The 13698-nt window shown below is 54.9% G+C and overlaps 1 protein-coding gene across 4 annotated transcripts in view; it reads right to left on the reverse strand.

Annotated features, from left to right (window-relative positions):
- The window catches only part of EPN2 (epsin 2), an 87201-nt gene that overhangs the window by 12261 nt on the left and 61242 nt on the right, over nt 1-13698 (reverse strand). For 3 of the 4 annotated variants that reach the window (XM_086686165.1, XM_086686166.1, XM_086686163.1), the window contains 3 exons: nt 11762-11874; nt 9577-9669; nt 8429-8603 (listed from right to left, as the gene is read on the reverse strand). In XM_086686165.1, coding sequence (XP_086542291.1) covers nt 8429-8603; nt 9577-9669; nt 11762-11874 — 381 coding nt within the window. Of the gene's footprint in view, nt 1-7561; nt 7640-8428; nt 8604-9576; nt 9670-11761; nt 11875-13698 lie in introns of all 4 variants that reach the window. The other variant, XM_086686167.1, reaches the window with a different exon arrangement.

Consider the following 13698-nt stretch of genomic DNA (forward strand, 5'->3'; position numbering starts at 1 on the left):
CCCAGACACACAATAGGGCACGTAAACCGCCTGCTGCCTCTGGGCCTTCCAGTCCCTCTGCCTCTCCCCTCCCCGCTTGCCCTAACTCCTCTGGAATCACTCAGCTTTCCTTTAGAGCACCTATCGTTTAGCACCATAACTACTCCTTTGCCTAAGAGTCTCCCTGGGCTGTGACCCCCATCATGCTCCTCCCCCCCCGCAGGTGTGCGGGTGGCTCCTGCGACAATCTGGCTGAGCTCTGAGGCTCAGAGAGGGCAGCAGGAAGGGTGGTGACTGCCAGTGTCAGAGAAGACCAGGGAATGTCCCCCAGGCCTCCAGAGGACTCGCCTCCCTGGGCCCCATTCCCACGCAGGCCCCTCTTAACAGCCCCAGCAGCAGCGTGCACGGCTGGGCACGGGCCAAGGCAGACGGATCTGCAAGGTTCACTCCCACCACCGCTTGGACACCCGAGCCTGCCAACTCCTGGGTGGACCTGGGACCTCTCCGGCTGCTTTCCCCAAACCCACACCCTCCAGCGGCCTCCAGAAACACCCACCTGCCTCCAGAAGCTGCTCTGACCTTTCCTTCCAGGTCTTCCCAGAAGCACACACACAGCCACCTCCCTGTGACTGTGACAGCTCTCCCCAGGCCCACTTCTGCCAAATGTGATGAGGCGCTTAGTAGGACACTGGTCCTGGCTGGGATCACAGTGGGGATGGGTCCTTGCTCTGTCCCCAACACAGCACCTCACGGGGCCTTGGTTCTCCACCTTGACTAGAGGGAGCCATGTGGTAGAAAGTGTCAGGGACAGACTGACAGACTGCTCCGGCTCCCTGTGAGCACGGGAATCTTTTTTTTTTTTTTTTTAACTTTTTAAATGCTTATTTATTTTTGAGAGAAAGAGAGACACAACGTGAGTAGGGGAGGGGCAGAGAGAGAAGGAGACACAGAATCCGAAGCAGGCTCCAGGCTCTGAGCTGTCGGCATAGAGCCCGATGTGGGGCTCGAACTCACAAACCGTGAGATCATGACTTGAGTCGAAGTCGGACACTTGATGAACTGAGCCACCCAGGAGCCCCAGAGCACGGGAATCTTGACACCCTTTCTTCAGCCTCCCCTTGCTCGCCAGCAACCACGAGAACTGAACGAGCTCATCAGGAGAACCCTGCTACCGGTCTACACCCCCCAGCTCACCTGCGCCAGGAGGACACGGACCGGGAGGCTCACGCTCCTGCCCCTGCAGACCTGACCACCTCGGGCACTGTGTGTGAGAGCTTCTGCCCGTTCCAGCCGCTCGCCTCCATCAGGAGACCCCTGGCCACTTTCCAGCACTCCTGCCCTGTTTCCCTGAAGGATACCCTGACTTCCTTGGGAGAATTACCCCCCCCCCCCCCCCCCCCCGCTTACTCCCAGTCCCAGTCCGAGGCGGACTGACCTTGCTGTGGCAACCGGGGAGGGTTTCCACCAGCTGACGTGAACCTGCAAAGTACCCCGGTCCCAAGCCCCCCACTCCCAAACCCCTGGATGGTAGAGGAGCTACAGAGAAATCCTCCCTATCCCTTGGGCTGTGGACTGAGAACACGAGGTAGCCCCCAAGGCGGCAGGACCCGGGGCTTCTGAGGCCAGAGGCCAGAGGGGAAGGGCCCACAGGCTCGGGCTGCGCAAACAAGTCTGGGTCTTGGTGATAATGTCTGAGCCACGGTGTCCAGCTGGTGTGAAGACAGAGCCACCCATCTCTACCCGAGCTGTCTGCAAGGTCATCTCCCGCCGCTGTGTGTCTGGACGGGCGGGAGGTGCTTGCTGAGAAGGCCCGACCCCTACCCTGCAGCCCCCACAACACCTCATCCCTCAGCCACCCACTCTAAGCCCAGCCCCTCACCCCTCACAAGGAACTCACCCCTGCGCTAGCCCACCTGACAATGCGCCTCCCCAGCTGGAGCGCGTGTTCCACAGAACAGTGGCCGGGTCTACCTGGCCCACGCCGCTCCTGCCCCACGCTCAGAACTGAGCCTCACACGCAAAAGATGCTCGACAACTAATTGGGGGCTGGAGGGAAGCGGCGAAGGATCAAGGGAGCTATAGAACCCCGGGGCCGGAAGGGACTTTGCAGTTTCCACACTAACTCCCTCCGGTGAGGCATCTTTGAACACTGGAGTTCGGTGACCACTTCTGGACAATTTGGGGTGTTAGAAACACACACAGATAAGAGCCGCCCCTAAGCTCTGACGCGCTGCGCAGAGTTTTCAAACGCCTTAGATTTGGCAAGACTTCATTGGCCGTGCGGCTCAGGGGCCACCAGAGACGTGGTTTCCAGGTGGTGTTGTCCTTAGGAGCCTCTTGAGGGATATGAGTAAAATACTAACACTGCCTCTTCCCTTCACATGCACAGACTCTTGGGAGCGCCTGGGCGCCTGGATTCTTAGAAGCTTAGAAGTGACTAGAATAGGCAGCCAGGATGTGTGGGAGCCACCGAACTCCTGGAGCACTCAGGTGCCTGGCCGAGCCTTCTCGGAAGCAGAGGCCCACCATCTGAGCGCCAGCCAGACACAAAGCCTGAATGGACAAACGCCCGGCGGGGACGAGCCTCGCCTCCCACACACAGGTGCTCCTTGGAGTCACCTCGCTCTGAGCACATTTGGTCAGCATTCACCAGGCCCGGGTCCAGGTCCCGCCTCTGAGAAGAAACAAGAACACACCTACTGCAACCAGCATGGGTGGCACAGGCAGTCGGTGACCACGGGATCGGGGCAGGCAGTGCCGTGGACAGGTGACACCTTTCCACGCAGCATCCGTGTATCCAAGAATACACAGGAGTTTGCGAGGCGGACAATTGGACACAATGTAAAAAGGAAGGATCAGGCATTCACGGGAACCCAGGCGGCCCCCACAAACAGACAACTCTTGGGGTGCTCCGCCACCCCTCCAGCCCCGGACCCCGGGCCTTCCCCTCCTGGCCTCACACGGGCAAGCCCCTCGGCAACTGCACACCTGCCACGCATGTGCAAAATCAGGCTTTGCTCCTCCATCCAGACCCTAGCTCGGGCAACGAGGGTCGAAACACCAGTTTTCCCTCAAACTGACAAACGGGCAATGGTAAGAGTGAAAACAAAGTGCTTCGATGTCTCCGGAGGAGCTCCTTTTGCACGAACACGGTAACATGAGGCTATATACACCACGTGCATTCTAACGCCCTCTCCGTGAGCTGGCACCACGCTGAGCCCCGTCATCCTGGGCTCACCGGCAAGGCTTGCCACACGGGCCCCCCCCCCCCGCTGCTGTGCAACTCTACCCTAACGTTGTTCGAGAGCCTCTTATGACCCCCAGTTATTTCCCACGTGCCCTGCGTCCCCTTTAGAATACGCTGAAACAGCACGGCCAAGAACTTTAAAACCCAGCACGCACGATGCTGAAAATCCACAAGCTCCGGTCCCTGCCCCCGCACCACCGTGCACGCAGACAAAGCACAGTCACAGCCTAGAGAGCTTTGGGCGTGGGATGAAAGACGCCCTCGGTTCAATCCCTGGCCAGTCATCCAGATGACCACGGTTGAGCCGCTTAGCCATGGCGGGCTCCTGGCTTTCCAGCCTGCGAGTGGCGCTTGGGGACCTGTGTGTGTACCAGGCACCGTGCTGACTTTTGGAGTCACAGGAGGCTACATGCGGTGGCACCTCGCTTTCCTCAAACCTACCTGGGGGACAGAAAACATGCCCTCTGCTTTCCCATGGGTGCCGACAGCCCACATAAGCTAGCCTGGCGGGGCAGACCCCCCTTTACGCCTGCTGACAGCGCGGCCCCTGGGGACCGGCGCTCCGTCTTCCTCCTCCATGAATGGACAGTGGATTCGCTGCAAGGCTCCTCTGTGCTCTGTCCTCCGTGTAGTCGACGGGGCCCGCGCCACACCACAAACCCAATAAATAAATGCTTGTTGAAAGCGCGAGTGAATGAGAGCAAAGGAGGATGGAACTCGGGGCAGAAAGATCAAGCGGCTTCCGCCTCCCGCTCTGTGGGCCCATTCATAGGGAGCAAGTGTCCCTGGGCCCCTCCCCCGCCGGCCTGGCTCATCCGAGGCCTCGAGGCCTCGCATAGGAATATTCATGTGCAGGGGGGCGGGGTGGGGGGCAGTCACATTGTGGGGGTCACAGAACTGAGTGGCGGGGATCGTCAGGAAGCCAGCAGCACCACCTGCTGCCACTGGGGCGGAAGACGGCCTCTGTCCTGGCCCGGGCAGTGAGCGGGCCTGAGCCAGCCAAGGCCTTCTGAATCACCAGGCTGTCTGCCCTTCTCATCCCAGGTGGCTGCTTTGTGTGTCTGGAACAGAGGAGGAAGTGCCCCGCTGACCCGGCGGGCTCCGACCGCCCTCCTCTCAGCCCTCAGCATTTCCTCCCAAGGCCGCTTGGCCAAGCCGCCCCCAGTGCTGCTTGGAGAGAACCGGGAATGGCAGGGAATGGCAGGGCTTGCTACGAAACAGTGTTCCTTTCATCCGGGGGGCGGGGGCGACTACCAGCGCTTGGGTAGGAACTCTCTACATCTTTCAAATTTATGAATGTGTTTCCGGGCAATGGGGTGGCCCAGAAAACACACACTAGCGGATTCTGCTTGAGGCTAATCGGCAAGTCTGACACCATGTCTTGCTCTGGAGCGGCTCTCGGAAGAGGGAAGCAGAGAGGGGCTGTCTCCATGCTCCGGTGCATGGAGGAGCTGGTGTGAGGCCATCTCCTTGCAGGGCTGTTGGAAGCGGAGCTTCAGAGCTGCAAAACCCACCACCGGGGACAGCCGGGGGCTGTGTCACGGTGCCACAGCCCTGCACTGTCCCACAGGAGCCGTGCAGTGCACTTTCTCCTAATGCCTGGAAACACTCACCACACAGTGCAGATGGAAACACCTATATACACTTGTAAGGCCGGATATACAATATGGCCTCACCTATGTAAAAACATAAGAGCCAGAAAAAAACAGGAAGCAGATAAGCTAACATTCTAACACTGGTTATCTCTATGGTCTGAGGTGACTTTTCCAGGACACGCACGGCCACAGAAGGCTTCTGCAGCACCCCAAGATGGCACGGCGATTCCAGGAAAGGATTAGGTGCCACATGCACTGAACCTGCCCCTAACTTGCCGTGTGACACCAGAGGAATGAGGAGCCTCTCTGGGCTTTGATGTCCCCTTTTCTCCCCAAGTCACTGGTTAAAATGCCAAGTGCGTCAGAACCAAGGACAGGGCCCTGGGTTGGGCGAGGGGCAAGCAAATGGCCGACTAGCAGTCCGCAGACCACACTGGCCACCTGCAGATATATCTGATCAGCCCCAACCATGTTCTCACTTTAAAATTCCTTGTCGGGGCGCCTGGGTGGCTTGGTCGGTTAAGCGTCCGACTTCGGCTCAGGTCATGATCTCGCGGTCCGTGAGTTCGAGCCCCGCGTCGGGCTCTGTGCCGACGGCTCAGAGCCTGGAGCCTGTTTCAGATTCTGTGTCTCCCTCTCTCTCTGCTCCTCCCCTGTTCATGTTCTGTCTCTCTGTCTCAAAAATAAATAAATGTTAAAAAAAAATTTTTTTTAAATTCCTTGTCAACATTTAAAAATTAACAGATTTCAGGGCGACGGGGTGGCTCAGTCGGTTCGGCATCCAACTTTGGCTCAGGTTGTGATCTCGTGGTTTTTGAGTTTGAGCCCCGCAGCTGCCAGCAGTGTGGAACCTGCTTCAGACCCTCTGTCCCCCTCTGCCCGTCCCCTGCTTGCACGCTCTCTCAGAAATGAACAAAAATGAACCGATTTCAAAAATTCAGGTTTCCATCTTCTCTTTAAAAAACTGGATTCTAGTAGCCAAAAAAGTGGAAACAACCCAAGTGTCCATCAAGTGCTAAGTGATTAAACAAAATGCGGTGGAACTATAAATGGAATGTTCTTCAGCCGTTATAAGGAACGGAGTGAGGACACGTGCCACTACTACAGCGATGAACTCTGAAAACATCACACTGAGTGACACGAAGCAGTCACAAAGGCCACAGGCTGTTTGATTCCATTACACGTAAGAAATATCCAGAACGGGAAGATCCAGAGATAGAACGCAGTAGACTGGTGGTTGCCAGGGGCTGGAGGGAGGGGTCACGGAGGGTGACTGCTTAATGGGAATGGGGTCACTTTCTGGGGTGATGGAAATGTCCTGGGATTAGTAGTGATGGTGGCACCACACCGTGAACGGCTAACAACTGCTGAAGTGCCCACTTTAAAACACCCTATGAGGTCAAGTCCCTGGCTCGATCAAGACGCCCAGCTCCAGGGCACAGGGCTATCCCCCAGCCAAAGGAAGGGAGGGGCAAACTCGTTCATTGAAAATTCATAAATTCTGTGTCTCCTGACCTGGTGACATATACCCCTAGTAAGTCAAAGAGCAAAAAAAAAAAAAAAAAGTGGACAGAATTAGTCTCCCTCCCAACCCCCAAGCTCCACCCCAACCACTCCCCATCAGCCACAGACTCAGCAGAATTCAATCTTGTTAAACGCACCCGGCTCGTAGCGTGCAGGTTTTCTTTTCTGGGCACTAGAAAACGTCCTGTCTGTTTAATGATCCATTACGCAACTCCAAAAGGGATTGATAGTGTTTCCTGAAGAACACCCTACCCGTAACTCAAGGTGGCCATCACGTTACAGAGGAACTATTTCTCAAATTTAAAAATAAAGTCAAAGCCACTGTCTGGAAGGGGCCCAAGTGGGCATTTCCAGGAGAGCTGCCTTCGCCATCCCTGTGTATGTATGCTCAGTAACACTTTAGCCCACAAGCTCCCCGGGGGCGCAGCACGCAGGCCATGGGCCACGAGAACTGCCAAGCTCCTGGCAACCGTGGTCCTGGCTTTTGGTGACCGAGATCCTGTAGGCCATTTGGCCTGCAGTTTGCCCCAAGGCCCAGAGGGCTCCTGCCAAAGGAAATGTGGGGACCTGCCCGGGTCCCTGAGGCCAACGGCGTTGCCAAAGGACATCTGGGGCTGATACTGCCTTCTGGACAAGGCTGCCAGGCCCTGAGGGCCCCGACCCCATGCCCTTGCTCCCCGCTGCCTGTACCTGCACCCACTACACCACTGCTCGCTCTCAGCCTCTCAAAAGCCACGCCTTCTGGGGCGCCTGGGTGGCGCAGTCGGTTAAGCGTCCGACTTCAGCCAGGTCACGATCTCGCAGTCCGTGAGTTCGAGCCCCACGTCAGGCTCTGGGCTGATGGCTCAGAGCCTGGAGCCTGTTTCCGATTCTGTGTCTCTCTCTCTCTCTCTCTGCCCCTCCCCCGCTCATGCTCTATCTCTCTCTGTCCCAAAAATAAATAAACGTTGAAAAAAAAAAATTAAAAAAAAAAAAAAGCCACGCCTTCTGCTAGGCACACCCTTGCCTCTTCACAGCCTGGCCACCTCCTGTGCTTCCCTGAAGGTTCCTCCGAGATACCTGTCTCATGCCTGCCAGACTCCTGAGCTAAGCCCTGTCCCAGGATGCTCTTAAAGACCCACCACCAAGGCCCAGCCCACCAGCTGGTGGACCTCTGCCATGCTGGAACTCCCATCTTGCCCACACCCGCTCAGGACCTTGAAGGCAAGACCACTACCTGTTTGCATCTGGGTCCCTGAGTAGCAGGAAAGAGCCTGGCGTTCGGTACACTTCGGCAAACGTCCAGGGAACCGAGCTGAACACAAAAGATGGTTCCGGTTGGGGGAAACAGGGACCCCAAAGAGACACACGCAAGTTGCCACAAAACCTACCACCGAAAGTTCCCAGACAGATCAGCCATGGCCGGCAGGGCTCAGAGCACCGGGTGAGGGGAACCTCCCAGAGCAGCAGGCTGGGTTGGAAGCCATTACAAAGGCTTCAGGCAGGCCAGGCCCTGTGTCCAGCCATCAGGAAACCCACAGGCCCAAGATTTCTCCCCAGATTAAAGCATCTGTGCCACACTCATGTTTCAAATCTCCTACCACAGATTCTTCGACATTTGGCATTAAAAAGAACTTTAAAATATTCACTTAGCCTAGTAAACTGACTATTGCTTTATGTAACAGGTAGGAAGAATTACAGCAAACACATCCTCTTTTCATTTGCAACCACAGCAAGCACAGCATAATTTCCAGCTATGTATTAGTTTCTTAACCTGGGGTGCTGGGTGCAATTCTGAGGCTCAGAGAGTTGACACACGTCCCAGAAAGGGGACCAGCCATTTCTACTGCATGTGGGAAGCAAAGAGGAAGTCAGCTTTCCCTCTACCAAAGCAGAAAACCATTCAAAACAGAAAGCCCTGTGTTGCAGTCCTCGGGAGGACTTTACTGGACATTACGGTTGGGGACTGGAGAAGCCCCAACCCGCCACCAAAGGCCTGCCTCACTCCCACCTCCAGAAGGGGGGACAGAGCAAGAAGCTGTGCCCTATGGCCCTTCACACATCCAACAGGAAGGCACGGGAGACGAAGGGGGCAGGTATTTACCGAACGATGGCCAGGGGTCTGAAGAGCTGGCTGGGGCTGCCGGCCCGCCCCAGGGGTTCGTCTGGTTGGCTGAAGCTGACCGGCCCCAAGGCTCTGCTTTCTGGGCAGCAGGGCCCGAGCTGGGGAGGGCATCCATTAAATCCAACAGAGTGGTCTGCTGTGGGTGGGAGCCATGCTTTGAGACAAAGAGAAGGGGACAGGTTTTACTTGGCTACAGTTACAGCAAATATCCACGTGTTAACCATAAATACTGTCTGCCTCCTAGGAAGAGAAGCCCTCTGGGAGGTGCCAAGAGGAAACTGAGCTGCCCACCCCGCCCACCCCCTCACAAAACCAAGTCCCAGTGCAGCCCAGGCTCCACCCACACCAAGCTATATACTTTGTGCCCAATGCCCTGCCCACCTTCAAAGGCCATCAGGGTTTTCCAGAAGGACTCAAGCTTTTGCCCAGGCTGCAGCCTCCCTCCCGAACGCTGTCCCCACCAACCCAACGTGCTGCCCCCAGCTGCCAGCCATCATCCAGGACCCTCCTTCTTGGGGGGCGGCCCCACCCACCCGCTCGCATGCCCCCCCCCCCCCCACCCCGCCCAGCTACTGCCAGGGACCCGGTGGTGCTGCACCACAGGAGATCACTGGAACCGCTGGCCCTGTGTCTTCTGACCGGATGAGCCTGACGGGAGCAGACCCGCGTCCTAGTCACCTTAGGCTCCTAGCAGGCAGCCTGGCGCAGAGTAAGGCTGATGACGGCAGTGGAGACCGGCGCTAGTGAGGGCTTACCCTGTGCCAGGAATTTGTTCCAAAGCACTTGACGCTTGGCTTATGTAACGGCCGCCAAGACCGCCTGGCTGTTATCGTGCTCGTTTACACGGGACGAAAGGGAGGCCCTGGTCAACAGAAGCCCCTCGCCCATGCCCGTCTCCTCTGGGGCTGGTCTCAGAAGAGCCTTGGGAGTAATGTCTGGGGCGGATGTGTTTTCTAGTACGTCCTCGGCTCACTCATGCTCAGCACGGGCCCGAGGAGTATTTGTTGAGCCAAGGGAGAAAAGAGCACCTTCTGAGAAGGCAGGGTACTCTGCACGCTAGGTTTGGGACATTCCCCCAGCGACTATGGGACCGTCTCAAACGTTTACCTTCCCCGTGAAGCGCTTACCTCTTTCTTTTTTGGAACTTTAACTGTGTCTCTTCGGCTCTCTTCTAGGGCCATCTGTAATCTGAGGTCATCACCCCGCCGGAGGCGCTCTTCCTGTAGAGGACAATGGGACTTGGAGCTGACCGTGACTGTAATAACATCACGGTAGAGAACAAAGCAGCGCTGGCCAGGAACAGGATGCGCAAAACTGTAGTACGCATTATTTCAAAGGAAGATTGGAAAACGACTCGTGAAACACAGTCTTCTATCCCGAAGGTATAGCCCACAGGGCTCCGCCCCACCTACTTCGTGTGGCTTCCCTGATATTGGGGTCCCAGCAGGGAGACGGGCGCAGGCACAGCCAAGTTAGGGAAAGGGAACACTTTTTCTCAAAATGAAAATGGCTTTATAATTGTAATTATAGAAGTAACACGTCTCCATATAAAATACAAAAGTCTGACAGCCCAGAAAGGAATTAGAAAAGAGGATGAAAATCACTTATCATTGCACCTCGCACAGCATATGCTTACAGAAAATGGCTGTATGTTTATTTCTATGATTTCAAACAGAAATGATTCATTTTACAGCTGAGCCTCCAACAACATGCGCATTAGGGGCACCAACCCCCGCCCCTGCACAGTCAAAAATCAACATATATATCTGACTCCTCAAAAATTTAACTACTCTCCTCACACTCTCTCTCAAAAAAAGTAAACTTAAAAAAAATTTAACTACTAATAGCCAACTGTTGACTGGAACATAGTCACTTAATGCATATTTTGTATATGTATCATATGCTGTGTTACTATAATACAGCTAGAGAAAATAAAATGTTAGTAAGAAACTAAGAGGCAGTATCTTTACACTATTTATTGAAAAGAATCCACACATAAGTGGACCAGCACAGTCCAAACCTGTGTTGCTCAAAGGTCACCTGTATTTAATTTATATTTATTTTTTTATTTAAAAAAATTTTTTTAATGTTTATTTTTGAGAGAGTCGGGGGGGGGGGGGTGGTGCAGAGAGAGGGAGACACAGAATCCGAAGTAGGCTCTAGGCTCTGAGCTCCGGGATCCGAAGCAGGGTCCAGCACAGAGCCCAATGCACGGCTTGAACCACAAACCATGAGATCATGACCTGAGCCGAAGGCGGATGCTTAACCGACTGAGCTACCCAGGCGCCCTTAATTTGTATTTATTTAAGGTGAAGTCACCCTATGCAAAAGACTGGGTTGTGCTAGGCTTTTGAATAATAATGAAATAAAAAAATCGTTATATTTCATTTATATTAAATGTGATAAATCACAGAGATGAGTTATTTACTAAAATGGGCTCCCACTGTCCATCTGTCCCCGTATTCCTACACCTTCTTCCCGGGCTGTCAGTGACAGAGCCAGGCATCCACAGGGACAGATTTAATGGCTGTGTTTTTCCTGCTGTGAACAGAGGGACCGAGCCAAGCTGTCCACTACTGCTGGACTTTAGGTTTCCAGTTACAGCGACACAAGTCAGGCTGGGACAGCCACCGCTGCGCTGCACTCCCGTCGCACTCCCTAATATCTGTCCCTACACATCACCTCTGGGCGAGACGGAGCCTCGCACTACCTGACTCAGTCTACCCTCCCTAACCCAAGGTCAGCAGGGACGGACCTCATCACTGGGGCCCACGGGATGGCAGCTTTGAAAGGTCATTTCCATCACGTCTTTCCCTCCTTCTCCGTGTTAAAGTAATGCATGATTATTAGAGAAAAACAGGAACTGAAAACAATTAAAACTACACACACTTCCGTCATCTAAACGCAATGAGCATTCTATTACCTGCAGCTCTTCTCGCCTTTTCGGCGCTCAGATGCTTTCGATCCATCTCACCAAACCTCCCTCCCAAGGGGCTAAGCCCCACTGCGCACCCACAGGCCTTTCGCTGAGGGGCTGTGGACGCCCAGAGGCCATGACACTTGCCGTGTGTACCAAAGTGTTTCTGCGGCGCACTTCCGATCACTCCATCCCTTGGCAACAAGAGGCTTCCCTACCTGGAACAGCACAGGCCCCCTTCCTGACAGGGGACGGTGGGTGGCAAGAACACGGTCCTGGCACCTCGAAGCCCCATCTCAGGAAACACACCCGAGAAACACCGAGGGCAGGGCCCGCTCTGCGCCCCGCCCGGCCCCCGCCCCCACCGCGCAACCCGCCCCCGTCCAGGCACCCACCTGCTCCGCTACCTCTCTGCTCATGGCAAGTGCCAGCTGTAGCTGCAGCTCTTCTTCTCCACTTGTCTGGGGCCGGGCCTGCTCCAGCTCAGAGGACACCCTCGGGGAGGTGGCTGCAGGGGAAAGGCAGAGTCACTACCGGCAAGGGACAGGCTCACGATCAACAGCTACCGGGTCGAACCACACCCCGTCCCCACCTCACACCCGCAGGGTCGGCCCGTGCGCGGAAGAGTTGTGACTATTGCAAGGTTAAAATCTAGTAACATCAAACACGGACTCTCAATTACAGGAGCCACGTGGCCCCAGTCAAGGAAAGAGGCCTTCAGGCGCCAGCCCCATGGTCAGGCCTCGCCAGGATTAGAACCTCAGTCTTCGCTTCCAGGCTGCCCTCCTTCAGAGAGAGAAACTAAGTCGTTTGCTTGTTTGTTGGTTGGTTTGTTTTGAGAAGATCAAAAGTATTGTTCTTGAAAAGCTGGATCAAAGACTGTCACTCAAACAAGCACAGGGCTATCTGTGGACCAAGCACTTCACTTGAGACTCCTCAACATTGAAGAATCTCACTGTGCATCTCCTAGGGGTAAAGACCATGGGAAATGAAGCCAAATGTTTCTGCGGCAACCCTGAAAAATTGTGTTTTCTAAGTAAAACGGAGCACCGACTTGGGAAAAACACATTTTTGCTGTCAGCAGTTAGCTAGTGTAAACACTTGAAAGCAGCTCCTGGAAAGACAGTTCTTACTGAAGGGATGGGATGTGGACTCCTAGCGAATGCAGTGAGCCTCCAGCAAAGGAGTCTTGACACATTCACACACTTAAACCAGGCTGGGCCTCCCCGTATGGAAAACGACACGGCCATCAGATGTTCTGTGCATCGGGGAGTGTAGGGCTCTCCAGAAACAGAGCATAAAGCTTGGGTGCACGTGCCCGCCTCTGCCTCTGCCTCGAGAGAAGGTCCACAGCTTCTCCGAAACCCTCAAAGCCGAGCCCCACTGCCCGAAAGGTCTGGAACCACTCCTCCCTGTGGGCCTTTGTGCGTGCCACGCACGCCCTCCTGGCACGTCCTCGGCAAGTCCTCAGTTCTCGGCGCTCGGCTCCCCTGCCCTGGTCCTCCCGGACTGCCCTCCCGGCTGGGGCTGGGTCAGCAACTCCCCTCTAGTCTGCGGTTTGGGGGATTATGCCAGAAGGTACGCTCCTTGAGGAGGGTCCAGGCCTGTCTTCTCACCAGCACATCCATCCTCAAAGGCTGGCAGAGCACCTGGCAAACACCCACTGGATAGATGGATGCGTGGAAGCATGCACAGATGGACGGACGGACAGATGGAGAATTCAGTCTCATGGCGGACGGGTAGCTGTTTGAAAATGCTCTAATCGTGTATCAGTTTTTTTCCTTTTTTCATTATGTCCGTTCCAGCAAGCCCCACCATCAGGGCCCACGCACCCAACGCTGCTTCCGCCTAAAACCCCAATGTAAACTTGCTCCTTAGGACCTGCCTCTTTGGGAGAAAGTAAGAGGTCAGGAATGATTCCTGACAGATGAGGTTTCTAGTTGGCTCGGCTCTGGCCACCATGAATAAAACAGGAAGAAGAGGGCTAGACACAGGGTCACGGACGCGATCACAGAAGAACCAGGCAAGGTTGCAAGGGCAGGAGGCTGCAAAAGGCAATGCTCTGTCACGCAATTTTTTAAAAGCGCACAAAACACGCGGCAGTAAGGTTTCATTTGGAACAATTCTGTGTCGTGAAGCAGTGTGTCTGCTACGATTTACTGTCAACCAGAAGAACCGCACCCCCCCCCAACAAAAAATAAAGAAATAAAAGGAAAAAGAAACAAATCAGGTTGAATCCCAGCCTAGTAAATCACAGTTGCATTTTCCAAAGTGTTTGTTTTAAAAATAAAGCTAGATGCGGGGCGCCTGGGTGGCGCAGTCGGTTAAGCGT

Source organism: Puma concolor, chromosome E1 (genome assembly GCF_028749965.1).
Source record: "Puma concolor isolate L17-30 chromosome E1, mPumCon1.1.hap2, whole genome shotgun sequence".
Lineage (NCBI taxonomy): Eukaryota > Metazoa > Chordata > Mammalia > Carnivora > Felidae > Puma > Puma concolor.